Genomic DNA, 18,344 nt, shown 5'->3' with positions numbered 1-18,344 from the left:
ATACAGAATAAATCACAACTTCGCTCATGGTAACAGGCGAACTTGTGATTTGCCTCGACGATTCTCTAACTTAGACTATTTTGATTGCAGAAATGGCTGCTGTAGCTGGAGCAGGTGGTGCAGGTGGTGACGAAGGAGGAGATAACCAACGACAGTTTTTCCCAGGGCATAACATGTACATCACATTGGACCCGGATGCGAGCGGTGTTGATGATTTCCGCGAGATCATCACGTTTCTACTCCGCTCGCGTATCTTCCACGCTATTACCACAACACTGCCGATATATTTGCCAAACATAGAAGATTTCTGGCAGACAGTGGAATACGACTGTCGAGTCGAGCCCCCGGTTATGCGTGCAACGGTTAACAATCAGATAGTACAGTTCTCGTCTGAACAGATCAGGGTGGCTTTACAGTTTGGGGATGAAACAAGAGACGATCCTACAGATTTCGTGGCTCCATTCAGAGATGGTGCGTTTCTGAGAATGGGATATTCTGGTCCCTTGGGGGATACTCAGAGACGCAAGGGGTTCTTGCTAGACCAATGGCGCTTTCTCATGCACGTGATGATCGTGTGTATGTCAGGGAGAAAGGCTGGTACAGATGGAATGGGTGCGACCATGCAGTCTGCGATGACTGCACTGACTTACAATAAGCGTTACAGCTTTAGTCAGATGGTATTCTATGAGATAGATCGTCAAAGACGAGCGGTGGCGCGTGAGAGATTTCTTATGTATCCAAGATTTCTACAAATGATCTTGAATCATGTTGCTCCCACGTTACCTCAGCGCCGCCCAATTAGATATGTGAAAAGTGTAAGCAAGAGGATCTTCGCTCAGTGTAGATCATCGAGTGCAAGAAGCAAGCCTGAGCTCCGTCCTCGACATACTCCATTATTCGGATACTTGATCAACCCAGAGTATGTTCCAGCTCGTGGGGACGAGTTTCGGGATCCGGCACCACAACAGGCTGGAGCACCTCAACCACCTGAGGTACAACAATCTATATCTGCTGCTCCTGTTGTGGCACCGGAGGAGACTGTAGACCTTGATGCAGCGTTTGGCGGTCAAGGATTTTTTGATATGGATCGTGTTGACCCTGAGGAAGAGGTACAGGTCTCGGTAGCCCGGGTTACTAGTGTGAATGTTGCTATGACAGCTACGACGGTGGCTGATTCTGATTCGTCAGATGATGATGTGACTGAAGCAAGACGGATTTTAGTAACACAAGAAAGGATTCATGGGAAAAGGAAGAGAGACGATGATGACAGTGAGTCGGACTTTGAGGAAGATATACATCAGTTGGTCCGCAGATCGAGAAGGGAGAGGACAGGTGCAGGTTCGGGAGCTGGTGAGAGCTCAAGGGTGGTACGTTTCACTCCACCCGCACTGTCCGGTATGACTATAGTCCCTACATCATTGCCTGTTACAAGGCCAAGCGCCACGGATGTTCCCGTGGTGGCTACCTCATCCTCATTCGGCCTCCCACCCACTACATTCCAACTCTCAGCTCCGGAGATTGTGTCCTTGCCACCTCCAACTCTTACTCCAACGGAGGTCGTAGCAAGATTTATTGAGTCGACAGTTGTTGCTACTGCAGGGTTGTCGGTTACGATACCACCTGCGGTTACGTTTCCACCTACTTCTGAGGTGCCGGTTACATTGGGAATCCCTCCTCAGTACGCTCAAGACATATCACATCTGAGGTTTGATTTTGATGCAACCTTATCCGACTCGGAACGAATAGAAGCGCTTGAAAGGGTCGTGGCAGAACAATCAAGGGTAAATCTTATCCAGACCCATGCTATTCAGCGCCTCGTTGCAGAGAATCAGATTCAGTCGTCCCTGCTGATCGAACATGGTAAAATAATTGATGCCTTGAAACAGTTCTTGGCATCTCAGGGGGAGACGAGCTGTAAGGGTGACGAGCTGAGGACGAAGAAGCGTAATGATCGTGACGATGATCCCAATGCATCGAAAGGTGCAGGTGGAGAGTTGCCAAGAACTGAACAAGCTCTTGGGACTTCCACATCTCAGGGGGAGTCAACAAGTGCAGCTGGCGGTTCAGGGGGTGATGAGGTGGTGGTTGTGGATGCTGAGGAGATGATGGATGATGATGTTATAGGTGATGAGGATGTGTTACCTTTGGAGGAGATAGAGAAGATTGGGGCTGAGATTGTTATTGATAGTGAGATTGAAGAGGGAGAGATTGTAGAGGAAAATGTTGAGCACGAAATTCCGGAAGTTGATAAGGCAGATATGGGTCAAGATATGGGAAGCGATGAGACGGAATGGGAAGAGCAGCCAAGATGGAAAGAAGGCTACACTCAGTGGTTCGTAAAAACTAAGAAACCGGCGGTCCCTACTATGTTCAAGAAAAGTTACAACATCAGGGGTTATGCTGAATCGAAAAAGGGGATTATATGTTGGTTATATGATGAGCAGTTGAGGCTCTTTGTGATTAAAAGGTATGATGGTGTTCAGTACTTCAAGAGGCTGTTGAGATCGTTGAATACGTTGCCTGAATGTGAAGTGAAGGACTTAGCCAGATTGGGGTTAATAAACAGGAGTGATGATAACATGGCTAGGGTCATTGGAAAGATAGTATGGAAGGAAAGTATAAAGGAGAAATCGTTCGAGATGTTGAAACCACGGAAAGGAAAGCTTGTTGAAGACAAAGACGGAGGAATGAGAGCAGATGGCAAGCCTTGGATGATCATGAAGTATAAGCCGATCCGGTGTATAAAAGAAGTGCCGATGAAACAAATGTCCAAGGATGTGCTCAAAGATCTGAAGTGGTGGTACGTTGATTGTGAAACAGCTGAGGCAGTAATAGAGGATGAAGATGAACAAGAGCTGCTGAGAGTGTATGATCCAATGCACTTGGTAAATTTGTCTCAAGCTGATCTGCAGGTGCTGAACGAGAAAAAGATATTTTATATTCCTGCTTGGAAAGAAGAAGCGAAGAAATATCAAAGAGTTGTTTCGGTTTGTGTACGTGAAGGCGTTCATGCTTAAAGATGAAAGATACAAGATTGTTGAAGAATACAAGACACGTGCTTGAAGATAGAGATATGAAGCTACTGCCAAGGGGGAGTCTGTTGGTACATGATGTCAGTAGTTCAGTGTCTAGTGTCTGTAATCGAGTTGGATTTGTATTTTGTATTAAGTGAAGTTCTCACAAGTTCGCTGATATAGGCGAACTTGTGGAACAAGCGAAGTTAGGGACAACTTCGCCTAAACATGTTAGGCGAAGTTGTCGTCTGTTATAAGTTTAGGTTACGGCAGGTTTTGCATAATTATTGTACGAGTTGTTTACGAGTTGTTTAGAGTTTGTGTAATCAGTGATCAGTGAATCACGTGTTTCCAGTTGCAATACAACGTGTCTTTGTTTATTGTAACGTGTGTTTGATCGTGTTAACGTATATCGTCTTCTACGCTCGTATCGTCTTACGTAGGGATTCCGCACCTACGTAGAACGAGATATTCCGTGTAGATCCGGCTGGGAACCTACAACAATACCTAACCAACACCCCTGTATAAAATTATAGTTGCAGCAGTTGATCTTTCAATAAATCAAAATAAAGCTGGTTTGGAGTCATGGTATGCTAACAAGGAAGACAGTTAAGGTAAAACTAGAACGTTCTAATATATTCTAATACGTTTTATAACTTTACATTTTAATTGTTTTTATTTATTATGTAGAAAATGATGTTCAGAATCAAGATGTGAGCCTTAACCGTGAGAAAGATGTTGAGAATCAAGTTGAAGTAACCAATGAGCAAGGGGGAATTCAAGGTAAAAAATACTATCCCCTTTATACGTTCTTATACTTTTTTATACATATATTTTCTTATACGTTCTGATGGTATTTTAAATGACACAGATGTCCAGAATGTTATCCAAGACAATCCAAAAACCTTAGGCAATGAGGTAGGAAAAGATGTTCATAATCAAGTTGAAGTAACCAATGATCAAGGGGGAATTCAAGGTAAAAAAATACTATCCCCTTTATACGTTCTTATACTTTTTTATACATATACTTTCTTATACGTTCTGATGATATACATGTAAAAAAAACCTATATACGTTCTTATACATTCTGATGGTATTTTAAATGACACAGATGTTCATAATGTTATCCAAAACAATCCAATTATGAGCCTTGACCATGAGAAAGATGTTCAGAATCAAGGAAATGTAACAAAAGAAAAATATGATGGTAATAAAATTTCTTTATATGTTCTTATACGTTCTACATCTCTACAATTTAATTTTTTTTTATTTATTAGGTATTGTAAATGACAAAAATGAAAATGATGTTGAGAATCAAGTTGAAGTACCCAAGGGGCATGGAGTGATTCAAGGTAAAAGATACCATCTCGTGTATACGTTCTTATACGTTCTGATGATATACATGTAAAAAAAACCTATATACGTTCTTATACGTTCTGAATTTAAAAAATTCAATTGCAGAAAAAAATCCATTGACTGATGTAGCTGACAAAGGATGTGAGGATTTTGAAAATGCTGAAAGACAAACGAAAGAACCCATTCGAGGTAATTAATTAAAAAAACCTGTTCTTTTAAATATTATTTAAAAAATATACTAACAAAAAATGGTATGTAGTTACAGAAGTGGAAGAATTGAGTGCAGAAATTTGTGACAAAGAAAATGTCAACAACTCTACTCAAGAAAATGCTGAAAGACAAACGGAAGAACCCATTCGAGGTAATTAATTAAAAAACCTGTTCTTTTAAAATATTATTTAAAAAATATACTAACAAAAAATGGTATGTAGTTACAGAAGTGGAAGAATTGAATGCAAAAATTTGTGACAAAGAAAGTGTCAACAACTCTACTCAAGGTATTGAAAAGTTTTATATATGCAATCACAAAAACACACACAACAAAAAAGTATGTTATAACTTAGTCGTATTATAGGGCTGGTTGATGTTAATATTGAAGAAAATTATGAATACGATAGTGAAGATTTGGATACAGTGATAATGCAAACTCCGTTTCTCAATCAATCAACAGAATTTAGAATTCCTGAATCTAAATCAAAAAAATTGGCCATTGTTGCTACATCTCCTACACCAGCTGCAAGTTGTCATAAAATAGATAAACTACAGCGAGAAGAAAGAGAAAAAAGACTAGTACAAGCCTTGAAATCACCATATCTGAACCTGGAAATTGGAATGACTGAAAAAATAACAATAGATGAACGGATTGTTTCAAGATTTGTTATTGGTGATCTTTCTGAAAAACATAAATTTGAAGTGATTTACAAATCAGAATACGTCACTGCATTCAAATTTGTGTTTGAATGCTTTTGTCCGGATATATACATCTTGGCTGGTGCTATGGACATTTACACAGAGTTGTTGAACCATGAAGAGAAGAAGAGAGATGAAAAATTATCCCCGTTAAGATTTTTTGCTACCTCAACGCTTATAGTAAGTATTACACCTTTATTTGTACGTTAAGAAAAATGTATACACATATTAATTATATCAAATTTTATTTTTTATACATGAAGCCGACTGCTTACTATTTGAAGGGAGCTAACGTCAGCGAATATAAAATACTGGAAGTTTTCACAGAAAACATTGACAAGATAATGGCTTTGCATAAATTCAAGTCACTCGAACCAGTTACACTGTTTGTTGTGCCTGTATTTTATGAATACCATTTTTATTTGGTTGTTTTCAATTTGAAAACAGGAACAATTGAGCAGATTGACAACATGGCTAATGGCGATATATCAAAAACTGCTCGCTTTAATTCAGCTCAGGAAAAAGCAGATGCCACAAAAAAATCTTTGGAAGAAAGATATAAGGGTGTCCCAGAAAAACTGGTAAAACATTTAAACACTCTGTAAAAACTACTTTAAATAATATATAAAAAAAATTAATAGGTTGATTGCTCACAGAGGGATATTTTTTGCATGTACTTATCGAGAAATAAGCACCCAATTGCGCCGAGGTTGGAGATAGCAGATATAAAGAGGCTGCAGATGGATTGGAGAACAAAAAACAACGTACTCGATTGTGGTGTCTTCGCAATAAGACACATGGAAACATACAAAGGGAAGTATCCGTGGACATGCGTATATTTCAAAGAGTGTCCAAGACAAAAACGACAACTAAACGATTTGAGGATAAAATACTTGGCAAAGGTGTTACTATCCGATATCAACAAAGCCAAAACAGATTTAATTAGACTGGCGAAGAAATATGATGCATTACCTGAGAAAAAGCTGTTCAGTAACAAAGATTTAACTGCTAAAATTGATGAGAGACAAGAAAATTAGAAACTGATTTTTAGTTTGTATGGAAATGAACTTTATTTTGCTAATACGTTCTGGATAGATTTTGTTTGTACGTTCAAGTTAACAGTGTCACACCCTCAAAATCCACTAACGGAGTTTTACCGTCAGAGGGTGTGAACTAACAGGATCGGATTCATTAGTTATAATCAAAACATAAAACAAAGTTTCAAAACCATGAAAACGTTTACGAGTAATTAAATGCGGAAGCGTAAAAAAAAACTATAGAAACCGATGTTGCGTCACGCAGGACGACTTAAAACCCAATGATAACAGTTTAGAATAAGTTTGCATAATTAAAAGTGTTTCAAGCAATGCATGATCCTAAACCGCGCGCCCGCCTCGGCTACCTGAGAATAACATACTAAAAGTGTCAACACAAGGTTGATGAGTTCACAAGTTTATATAAAATAAAGCGTTTAGCGTTTGCGTTCAGCGTTTTGCATTACAGCGTTTTGCGTTACAGCGTTTTGCGTTACCAGATAGTGTTATGTCAATTATATATCTATAGGTAGCTAGCCTATAAAACAAGTATCACTAAGTGTTCGACACCGAAGCTGACTGTTTATCATTTGCCTTGCCACCAGGTCTATCCCGACCATGGTATGTGTTTAGCCAAGATTACACCCACTCGACCTCCAGCGGAGTTTAGCGTTGGGTGGGGTTTGTCAAACCCAGTAGTACTACTTAACAATGACTCGCTATTATCCAATATTAAACGGTTCGATGTGAATGAAGGACTTTAGTTATTGCGTTTGCCACTTAGTCTTTACAAGTGATATATAATCTATATTAACAAAATCCTAAAATGCGTTTTCGGAGTATGTTATCTCCCCCAAGTGAAAAGCGTTTAAAAAGTTTAAAAGGGGAAAGTGAAACTCACTGTTTGTGAAGTATTCCCAAAATAATTCACCAAGATGCGCGTCACAGAAAAACTCTCTCTAGCGTTCTAAAACAACAAAGAGATTTTTTTTTCTAAGTGTCGGAATATTATCGAGTCTCTAGACCCGGCACATAATACCTATGCACACAACATGTTTCGTGTTTCGTTTGTGAATCGTGTGTGACTTTAACAAATGTATTTGTGATACGTTACATGTGTAAGCAATTATTTACGTGTCATGTATTCATTAAGTACATCACTAGCAATTACTCCCCGTAAGGGCAATTTGGTCAACACATAACAATTTACTAGCAATTATTCCCCGCAAGGGCATTTTGGTCAAAACACGACAATTAAATAGCAATCATTCCCCTCAAGGGCAATTTGGTCAAAACACGATAATAAATTGGCAATCACGTTGTTTCATGCAACTTTCACAAAACTCAGCAACTAGTTTCTTAACGACAGAATTCTACTTGAAAAACTAGTCTATCTCACCGATCATAGTATCACAATTAATTTACCAAAATTCATCACAAAAGCATATATGTCTTAGGTTTCCAGAACATATTTTATTATATTTTTATTCCACATAGGTTTCTCACAATCATCAAATCATTACAGCAAACTCATAACAGTCAAATTCATGCGCAACAGAAAGTTATTTGAAATTCCCGTTAAACGAAAAATCCAATAAATGCAAGACCACTTGGGTTAGGTTCCTAACTCAACAAGTCAACTTCCAGAGGTGGAACCAACCCAATTGGTCTCGTAGTTCATGAGATATAATATTTACAAAACAACCTAACAGCAGGTCTAACAATTCAGCTTTGCAAAATGTTTTTGTAAAATCATAAAAGTTAACTTTTACACGTCCAAAAATTACAAGTTTGGACTTTATGAAAACTAGACTCAACAAAGTACTCTGTAGTGTTAACAACCTCAACCAATTTCCACATTAACATTTATTTACAGTCGTCTAAACATCACTTACAATCTGTCCAGTACCAGTTTTGACCTTTAATCACAATTAAATCGTTTGACCAACCAAAACACCTCCAAATTTGGCGTGGTTGGACTTTCTGAAAACTAGACTCAGAGTACTACCTTGTAGACTCATAATTTGCTCAGTTTGCTTTTATATTCAACAAGTTACACATCATTCAATCTTAACAATCACTGTTGTCAAAAACTCAGCAAGCCTAAACAATCATCTAACATGCATCCTAAGCATACGACATAACCCAAAACATGTAATACACCTAATTAATCACAGAAAATCAGTAGCAACCCTCTAGGGTTTACAAACAATCAACGATTCATCAATCTTTCACCGTTCAAAATCACATATGATCTTCAATATCAACAACCAATACATAATCAATCATAAGAACACTTAATATGATATTCAATAGTTAGGGTTTCATATTTTTACCTTAAAACGCAGGAATAAACCAAGAGAAACGTGAGGGGTGCTTAGAAACGAGTGTAGGATGCTCCGATTATGACGAACAATATCAAAACGAGGTGATATGTGGGTGTGTGTGAGCTGCCGATCGCAAGGATGAGGGAGAGAGAGGGCTGCCGATCGGGGTAGAGGAAAAAGGAAAAGAAAAGTGAGTTAGGGTTTAGGTTTAGTATTATTTATAATAATAATATGTTACACTCAAGTCCCTCAACTTTCAATTGTTGCTTTTCTAGCTTAACTAACTAGTTCTAGTACATTGAGTTAACGTTTATAACTTATGTGTTATCACATAACACATAAGTCTAACACATAATTATCATATAATTACTGTTTTGACGTTTTTCGTTTATTCACCAATCGTTTGCGTCAACTCGTTTGCGTTTCGGTGCAATTCCCGAAAGACTACACATGTAGTAAGTGTTAAGCGTCATTTAAACCCTAGTTTAAATGTAATGAGGTGTGCGTTATAGATTCAGTGATCTTAAGTTTGAATTGACGGAGTTGAGTTAACGGAGTTAACCTGAAATTGACGATTGTCACAAACAGACCTTTGTATGGAAATATGATGGAGTTTAATTAGATTTTGCTTATACGTTCCAGATAACAAAAGAGTTATTCTATATTGCTTATACGTTCTGGATATAGTTAGTTTGTTCGTTTAAGTTAACAGACCTTTGTATGGAAATATGATGGAGTTTAATTAGATTTGGCTTATACGTTCCACATAACAAAAGAGTTATTCTATATTGCTAATACGTTCTAGATAGATTTTGTTTGTTCGTTCAAGGTAAAGAACCTTATACGTTCTAGTGAACATATCTTATTTTTACTTAATTGTTTATAAGATAACAAAGAATTATTCTATATTGATAATACGTTCTAGATATATTTAGTTTGTACGTTCAAGTTAACAGAATTAATAAAACAAATAGTTATTCTATATAAGCTAATACGTTGAAGTTAGATTTTGTTTGTACGTTCAATGTAACAGACCTTATACGTTCTATGGAAAATATGATGGAGTTTAATTACATTTAACTTATACGTTCTAGTTAACAGATCTTAATTTTGCTTAATTCTTTATAACATAACATAAAGTTATTCATAAAACATACCAAAATAAAACATAAAACACATAGAAAAGGTTATCAAAACCACATAATACATAAAAAAAAATACAAAATAAAAATAGGCAACAATTATTAGGTAACCAGAACACACTGTCTAAAATCCATTGATTACATGATAGATTTAAGAAACTCTGTCTTCAACTCAATAGAGCAGTTCAAAAGTTTTATCGCCTTACACAACTCTTTCAACTCATCTACTTCCTTTTTACCTGTGTCAATCAAAAACAAAGCACACAAATAGTTAATAGTACTACCAGGCATGTTTGCTAGCAACTTTGCTATTTCATCCCTCATATCCATGTTGACACCAGCGGTGATGATAAACTGATGTTGTAAAGCAGCCCGATTCTTTGTATCCTCATGGATTTGAGCTTGAATCTGTTTCAACAACAGATCCTTAGCTGATGAAGAAGACGATGAAGATGAGGAATCCATATCTTGTTGTACTGAGTTTTGTGTGGTGAGATGAAAGATGTGGTTTTAATTAAATAGATAAAATAAAGATAGATGAAGACAAAAAATAACTACAGTGACAATAAATTATTGAGAAAAAGTGAATCGTTTGTTATTTAAGAATTTAAAATATCTGACACCTATGAAACTATAAAGACAATTACACGTTTCAATACATAACCACTACATGTAATTAAATATATGACAAAAATGTTCTCATACGTTCTATACCAAAAGCATAAAAAATATTGGCTCAATAATAACACTACTGAAGTGACAACTGCATGTAATTAAAAAATTATCATCAGATTTTAGTTTAATTATGAACTATGTTAAATCTCCAACCAATTAAAACACAAAGAAAAAACAAATTACACATTTCATTAATACGTTCAACTACTCACTTTGAAAAAATTGGCAATGCAATCATGCTTACTAATATGTTATGATGCCTAGATATAATTATACTCAGTTCAATAAATTAAGTAAAAATTGTAATAACTTCATTCACCAACCAAAAAATCAAAAAAGTCTACAAAAAAGAGAACAAACGCATCCCACAAACACACAACAAAAATTTGAAAAAAGAAAATGGATTCTGGAAATGTTACTGTTAAAAGCATTTTCCGATCAAGAATCAACTTGGAGCTTGAAAAAGACTGCAATCGGCTACGAGTAGTCGAAGATACAAAGAGGTGTGTGACAGATGAAGCAACAAAAACCGATGCTCTTCACAAAGAAGTTCTGAAGCAACCAGATAGCACATTCAAGACACAGGCGATAACCTCCTGGAAAAGCAAGCTTCATACTATGGTCAGCTTCAAGATGTGCTAGAGAGAACAGCTCACAAGGTGACAATGAATAAAAGAGAAAAGCGTGAAGGGGCCGAAGAGATCCTCGACAACAACTAGGGTTTCCTGGTGACTGCTGGTGTGGTGGTGTGATGTGGTGATGGTGTGGTGTGGTGATGGTGTGGTAGAATAAAATAAGTTTGTGAATAGGTTCGATATGATCCTCTTTTGTAACCTCCTTTTTCAACTGGATTTAATATAAAAATCTATTTAGTATCAGTTTATTTACACGTTCTTATACTTTCCAGTAGCACAAACTTGCACGTTCCATGAAAATATGAAACATCAAAAGTATAAAAACAGAAAAAATATAAACAAAACAATAACACTAAAAACTATTATTCTTGTAGTTCAGGACAAGTTCGACTGTTATGACCATGTTTTTGACAAACTTTGCATTCCCTATATTTCTTCCCAGACCGACTTATAGCAATCTCTCTCTGAGGTTTAATCCGTTTATGTGACCCGCAACCCTTATTCTTAATACCACTAGGCACACGGACAGTCACCTCTGATGGTTGATCATACCCTAGAATAGCAGCAAACCTATCCCTTTTTGATAAATGAGTTCTTTTGTATCTTGTCTCATCGGCTTGTTTGATCATAATGTTCATTTGATCCCTGACTTTAGTAAGTTCATCAACATCAGTTGCATAGCTATTTATGAGATACTCACCAGCCAATGTTATTTTCCTTGAGATCTCTTTGAGTTTTAAATTTTTGTCATTACCAAAAGTTGAAATTGGAGCAGTTCTAGGATTAACACCAGCATCTCTCTTCCAACGATCAACCATGTATTTCTTTGGAAATCTTGTAACTCTAAACAAACTTAAAATATAAAGGCTGTGACGACACAATAACCCGTAATGTTCAAATCTTTTGCATCTGCATGAAATAGTCGAATCAATTCCTTCTTCACCTTCCTTCTTAAACAAAACCTGACACACAAAAATATATTAAAATACTTTAAAACATTCTGTCAAAAAATCAAATAAACTTTAAAAAATGTTTTAATACGTTCTAAAACGTTCAGGAGGAAAAAAATAGAATCTATAACTAATTCATACCTCCAAACTGCCTGGAACATATGCATTAAAGTCAAATACTGAAAACCTCACAAAATCTTCTTCTGCAGTTGATTTCAAACATGCTACACCGTTCCTAATATGATACATTTCATCTTGGAAATCATTAAAAATAGCCTTTGTATACATCAGTTCTGCTTTCTTCTCAAAAGGGTTTTCGCTAACCGGATCTGAATGTGTGTACCTTGTATCATGATCATTTTTCCTACCATTGTGCCTTTGTATCTCCATACAATGATCAAAATGTCTAAAGAACTCAACTAGTGATAACTGTGAGTTAGAAACTTGACAAAAAAAAAATGATTTTCACTTTCTGATCTCGATGTAGTTCTCAAAAGACTAGACAACGGCTCATCCATGTAATAAGCAGGAATCCAATCGTATCTCATTTCAAACATGTCACATAACCATTTATTTGTTTCAAGATCATATTCTTCATTATAAGTTCCCATTGCATTTCGAATTCAGATTGAGAATTTGCATCCGTCCAAACAATGTCACATATTTTACGTTTAAATTCTTCATTGTTACAAAAGGGTGGCACCAACCTGATGTAACAAAAAATATGTTTTTATACGTTAAAAAATACACACATAAAACACACTGATGCATGCTAGTTTGTTATACACGTTCACAAACGTTCTAACACTAATACAAAATATGACCTAAATATACTAAAACAGTAATATGTTTATACGTCCTAAAACGTTCTAACACATTTGCATATGTTTCAGAACGTATTAGAATGTCTAAACATATTAGTATTCATCATTATTTGATAGCTGCATATTTTTTATAGTACATTGAATACATTAAAAAGTTACCTTATCAGTAAGTTTTTTCATAATGTGCCACATACATAACCGATGTCTCGAGTTTGGTAAAACTAATGAGATTGCTTGCTTCATTGCTGGATCTTGATCAGTAACAACCACCTTTGGGGCAATACCAAAAGAATCAAGAAAAACTTTCAAAAGCCATGAATAAGATTCAATAGATTCAGATGATAATAACGCAGCACCAACTGTAACATTACGACAGTGATTATCAATGGCAGTAAATGGTACAAAAACCATATTGTACCTGTAAAAAACAAAATTATTAGAAAAAACAAATTAAAAGAAAATATGTAAAAAAAATAAAAAAATAAAAAATTAAAAAAAAAATGTATTAAATTGACATACTTGTTGGTCTTAAATGTTGCATCAAATGATATAATATCTCCAAAAGCCAAATAATTTTTCTTTGAAATTTCATCCGCCCAAAATAAACGATCTAATTCACCATTAGAATTAACAGTATGCTCAAACGAATAACCATCACAACAGTTTTTCTTCCCACTTAATCTTTGTACAACCATTTCCGCATCATACTCCCCAATATAACAAGTTAAAATTTGTTTGAAATTCTTACAATCGTCTTTTGTAGCCCCAACTTCCTCAAATCTTCCATACTTTGTCCTCATAATATTAAACGCCTTAACAGGGCCCAAATTCAATGTTGACAACTCATATATAATATCTTGTTGTACATGAGTCAACTTCCTATTTGATCGAACAAAATGCATATCTTTTGCATCCACCAGTTCATGATTATGTCCTTCGACAAAATCATTTATTTCAAACCTCAAACCGTTATCATATTTTAGAAAAATTTGAGCTCGACAACCACACCGAATTGTTGGTCTCTTCCTTCTTTTATAATACGGTCTATTGGAACCATATTTTTCAGCCATAGAATCATAACTGTTTGCAGGTTTACGACCTTCTTTGGAACAAGTAAAATATTTAGACTTTAATAAACCGTCATTCATATATGAACTTCCTTTACGAACACAAAAACCAGCTTTCTTTGCATATTCACAATAGAAATCATATGCATGATCAACAGATTCAAAAATCATTCCTTTTACAGGTTTACAAGATGCATTAACTTGCGGTATAACAACATCTGGTGAAGGATCTGATAAACAAAAAGCAATTTAAGTAAAAAAAATCGCCTAAAAAACAACTAATTACAGTTTAGAAAATACATAGTAAATAAATATAATTTAAAATATAATCAAACATAAAAAATAAATTAATACGTTCTAATACGTTATAATATGTTCTAACCGAATCACAATTACTAACCAATTATACGTTCTAACACGTTCAATTTCTTTCGATTATAATTAATGCAAAGTTGTTCTTCCACATGAATCCTCAATTAACTTTATGATTCTCGCTGCTTATTTTCTTTAACGATACTAACTAGTTAAATTTGAAGTCCAATTATCCACGATTTGCTAGTCCAATTTTCTTTAATGATCCTCAATTAACATGAATCCTCAAATTTGAAGTCCAATTATACGTTCTAACACGTTCTAAATAGAAAATCGACAATCCTATCCACGATTTGCTATTAAAACACATAATTTGAAGTCTAACTGAATCACAATTAGTTCACAAAACTATTAAACACACTATCGATCATAAAAATTCAACAGAAAAAAAACCTAAAAATCAAAAAAATTAATTTATCCGTCAATTAAACCTACAGTATACAGCTAAATAAATAACAATTGATTAGAATTAAACCTACAATTTCTTACTTTGATGATCATAATACATGACGCTAAAAATCAACGAACACCGTCAATGCTAATCGAACAACAACTCGCCAATTGTTAAGCAGTTTTAGGATACAACGATAAAATTCAATAAAACAGGGTATATGCAAAAACCGTTTATTATACAGGCGCGATTATCTTTTAAAAGTAATGTAAAAAGACAAAAACACCCTTCTGTTAACTTACGCGATCAAATTAATGAAATTGGAAATCAACGATAGGAAGCCTCGCGTACGTAATGTACGATAGCCAATTTTTGTATTGGATCCTTTATCTATCTATATATATATATATATGCAGATATAGAAAAGGGTTCAAATAAAAAACAATAGTTTTGTGAGAAGTGTGAGAGGACTTTAAAATAAAGTAAACCACCAAAATATGACACTATACCATGTAAATAGGAAACTATACAACTTTTAAAAACTATCAATCTCAACCACTAGATCCTAGATCCAGGGGTCTACATCTATTCTTATACTTCTCACAAAACTATTGTTTTTTACGTTAACCCTACCATATATATATTTAAATTATTTATGACATCATCCGGGTCAAACACCGGTTCGCCCTCCCTAGTCGGTCCGACCTTTGACCCGGTAAGGCGTTTTGGTCGACGTCTGGGCCAGGTCTGAAAACATTGTAATTTTTCTCTCATGTGCGTATGGAACCAAGTTCGGGTATGACAGGATATTGGCAATACCTGGTTCGGGTCAGAGTATCGTCTCTAAAAACCATACCTTATGCATCGGGTTTGAGTCAGGTATAGAACCGGTTATTCTAAAATCGGGTACTTGAATACCCTATTTTCGGGTATCGGAAAAACCTTGTTTTCGGCTTTTTTTCGTTTAAAGATTGGACTTTAAGGGGTTATAATCTTTAGGGGTATTTTCGGGTATAAATCGGGTATTTGAAAATCTTGGTTTCAGGTATCGAAAAAACCCGGTTCCGGTTTCGAGAATTACCGTGTATAAATCGGGCCCGATTCCGGTTTCGAGTATTACCGGGTATAAATCGGATCCGATGCCGGGGTTTGTACCTGAAATACATACCTATCCGTACCCTATGAGTAGGGTCGGATACTAAAAACCCGTGTATAAAAAACCGGTTTCGAATATGTTTTTCGGGTCCGGTTCTAGATTTTGGTTTTTTTTTCCACCTCTACCCTTCTAACCTACATATAAGGTAATTTAATATTTGAAACAAACCTTACATATGTGGAAAAAAGGCTTGGCCCAAATCGGTAAATATCAAATTCATTATACAAAATTACCACGATAGAATTACAAGTGTGTGACCAACTTTTATACATATGTAACTCTTTATACGGTTATTAAGAGAACTTATATTTGAACAACTTATAACCCCAAGGGACTCATCTGCAATATCACAAACCAAAGGGGGCATAAACATAAAACTCTATGTAAAAACCTAATGGCAATTTCGTAATTCTCACGATCCTTCACTATAAAACCAAACCCTTAACCATTTCCCAAAAACCCTAACTTCTTGCTACCACCGGCGGCTGTAATCAAACCAACCAACAATGGTGAAGTTTCTAAAACCAAACAAAGCCGTAGTCGTTCTCGGCGGCCGTTTCGCCGGCCGTAAAGCCGTCATCGTGAAGCAATTCGACGACGGCACTCGCGACCGTCCGTACGGCCACTGCTTGGTAGCCGGAATCTCCAAATACCCGAAGAAAGTAATCCGTAAGGATTCAGCAAAGAAGACGGCCAAAAAGTCTCGCGTGAAGGCGTTTATTAAGCTGGTGAACTATAACCACATCATGCCGACTAGGTACACGCTGGATGTGGATCTGAAGGACGTTGTGACGGTTGACGCGTTGCAGTCGAGAGATAAGAAGGTTACCGCGTGTAAGGAGACGAAGGCTAGGTTTGAGGAGCGGTTTAAGACTGGGAAGAACCGGTGGTTTTTATCTAAGCTCCGGTTCTGAAGAGATGAGGCTGTTATTTCCGTTATTATTATTGTTATTTACGCCCTACTTGCGGTGCACGCGTATAATGTATATATGTGTGAACCCTCGGGTGGGCAAAAGCGAAATTGCACTAATTTTGACGTTATTTTACCAATATCGTGAAAATAAAGTTAAAAGTGGCGGAAGGTTAATAAGGCATCATGTGGTGGCGTTGATAGCCGAAAGACAAGGGTACACGCACCAATCGGTCGGTGTCCCGATGGTTGAGTGTTATGTGTCTTATGTCCAAGGCTTGATGCAAAACTACTATCGAGCCGAGTGACTCACCGGAAGCAGCCTCTCTATCCCTATGGGGTAGAGGTAAGGCTGTCTACATCTTACCCTCCTCAGACCCTACTATAGCTTTGCTATTGGTGGGATATACTGACGATGACGATGACGATGACGATGATGATAGTTTTGAGTTTTGTGTTGAAAACTTTGAATGTGTTTTGAAGGATTAATTGTTTGGATTATATTAAGTTTTTTATGGATTTGTTATGCCTTTTTATTTGCTTTTGATATTGCTTAATAACTATAATTTGAGTCATGTTGTAAAATTGTTTACTACTTAAATGTTGATTTTATTTAATTAATCTATCGTTGGTGCCTTGCCTGTCTATCAACCTATGTAGTGGTATCACCGGTCAAAATATCGGTACCGATAATATTGTCGATATTGGTATTTGACCGATATATGACTGATATTCCTAATATCAGTGCTTTAAGTTTTATCTATCATTTTTTAGTGTTCTATGATATTATATAAGTCTTATATCAGTTTTTACTTGTTACGATTGTTAATGCTTTGCGAGTTGCGAAAGTTTAATCTGTTAATGGTAGGATAGTATACTGAATTATTAGTGTTAAAATGCGATATATATACATGATTCTAAAATTACCAATATCTGATATTTTTCTGCATTAACTGCTTAGCTAGCATTAGCAACTAGCAACTACTACAAAACACTGACCGAGTGATTGGAAAATTGGTAGTTTTTATGGGTTTATGTTTGGATTATGTGCTTTTGATGGTAGTTTATATGAATTTATGCGTGTTTACTTGCTTTGATTTAGATTAGAATTTTATGTTGCATGATAATTTAAAGCGGAGAGATGGTTGTAAAAATCCCGACTAGGCGATGATTAATCCTGAATAATCTCTGTAGCAGCTGACAATTGCTACAACACTGATGGGAGAATTGATGTTTGTTTGGATTTAGAAGAATTGATTTGGTTGTTGATTTGTGTGAGATGAATATTGCGTTTATAAGTATTTGTTGCCTACCACATTATGCAAAGTGTTGCTGCTCTTTGATTTTGAAATGGAGTTGTTTTTTTATAGATACTGTTTAACTAGATTATAACTAGCTGATGTGTGTTATCTTTACTCCAGTGGTCTTGTTGTAATGACTTTCTGTCGTGCATATGAAGTTGAATGTGTGTCTTGCAATGTGTTTTTGATTTACGCGTCATTTAGTTCTTGTTATTTAGCTATGTTATATTTCATCTTTTAGCTAGTGGGTCGGTTTTCTAACTCGTTGATTAGTTACCTCT

General features: G+C 35.9%; 3 protein-coding genes across 3 annotated transcripts; 1 reads left to right on the top strand and 2 right to left on the bottom strand.

The window, feature by feature from the left end:
- Positions 1 to 11,454: 11,454 nt before the first annotated feature.
- On the bottom strand, positions 11,455 to 12,653 carry LOC143556517 (protein FAR1-RELATED SEQUENCE 12-like). Its single transcript, XM_077045813.1, has 3 exons — positions 12,512 to 12,653; positions 12,184 to 12,461; positions 11,455 to 12,054 (listed from the first exon to the last, which is right to left on the bottom strand). Exons 1-3 carry the CDS (start codon positions 12,651 to 12,653, stop codon positions 11,455 to 11,457), a joined length of 1,020 nt encoding a protein of 339 aa, XP_076901928.1.
- A 360-nt stretch (positions 12,654 to 13,013) lies between these two features.
- On the bottom strand, positions 13,014 to 14,205 carry LOC143556508 (protein FAR1-RELATED SEQUENCE 5-like). The gene is made up of 2 exons (XM_077045809.1): positions 13,386 to 14,205; positions 13,014 to 13,284 (listed from the first exon to the last, which is right to left on the bottom strand). The coding sequence occupies exons 1-2, from the start codon at positions 14,102 to 14,104 to the stop codon at positions 13,014 to 13,016; spliced, it is 990 nt and encodes a 329-aa protein (XP_076901924.1). The 5' UTR covers positions 14,105 to 14,205.
- A 2,101-nt stretch (positions 14,206 to 16,306) lies between these two features.
- LOC143556347 (large ribosomal subunit protein eL27x-like) lies at positions 16,307 to 16,800 on the top strand. Its single transcript, XM_077045688.1, has one exon. It carries the CDS (start codon positions 16,359 to 16,361, stop codon positions 16,764 to 16,766), a length of 408 nt encoding a protein of 135 aa, XP_076901803.1. The 5' UTR covers positions 16,307 to 16,358; the 3' UTR covers positions 16,767 to 16,800.
- Positions 16,801 to 18,344: the final 1,544 nt, after the last annotated feature.

This window comes from Bidens hawaiensis, unplaced genomic scaffold, assembly GCF_021521415.1.
Source record: "Bidens hawaiensis isolate Kalapana, Puna unplaced genomic scaffold, B.hawaiensis_p1.1 tig00001035_1, whole genome shotgun sequence".
NCBI lineage: Eukaryota > Viridiplantae > Streptophyta > Magnoliopsida > Asterales > Asteraceae > Bidens > Bidens hawaiensis.
This window is presented reverse-complemented; position numbering and strand designations above follow the sequence as displayed.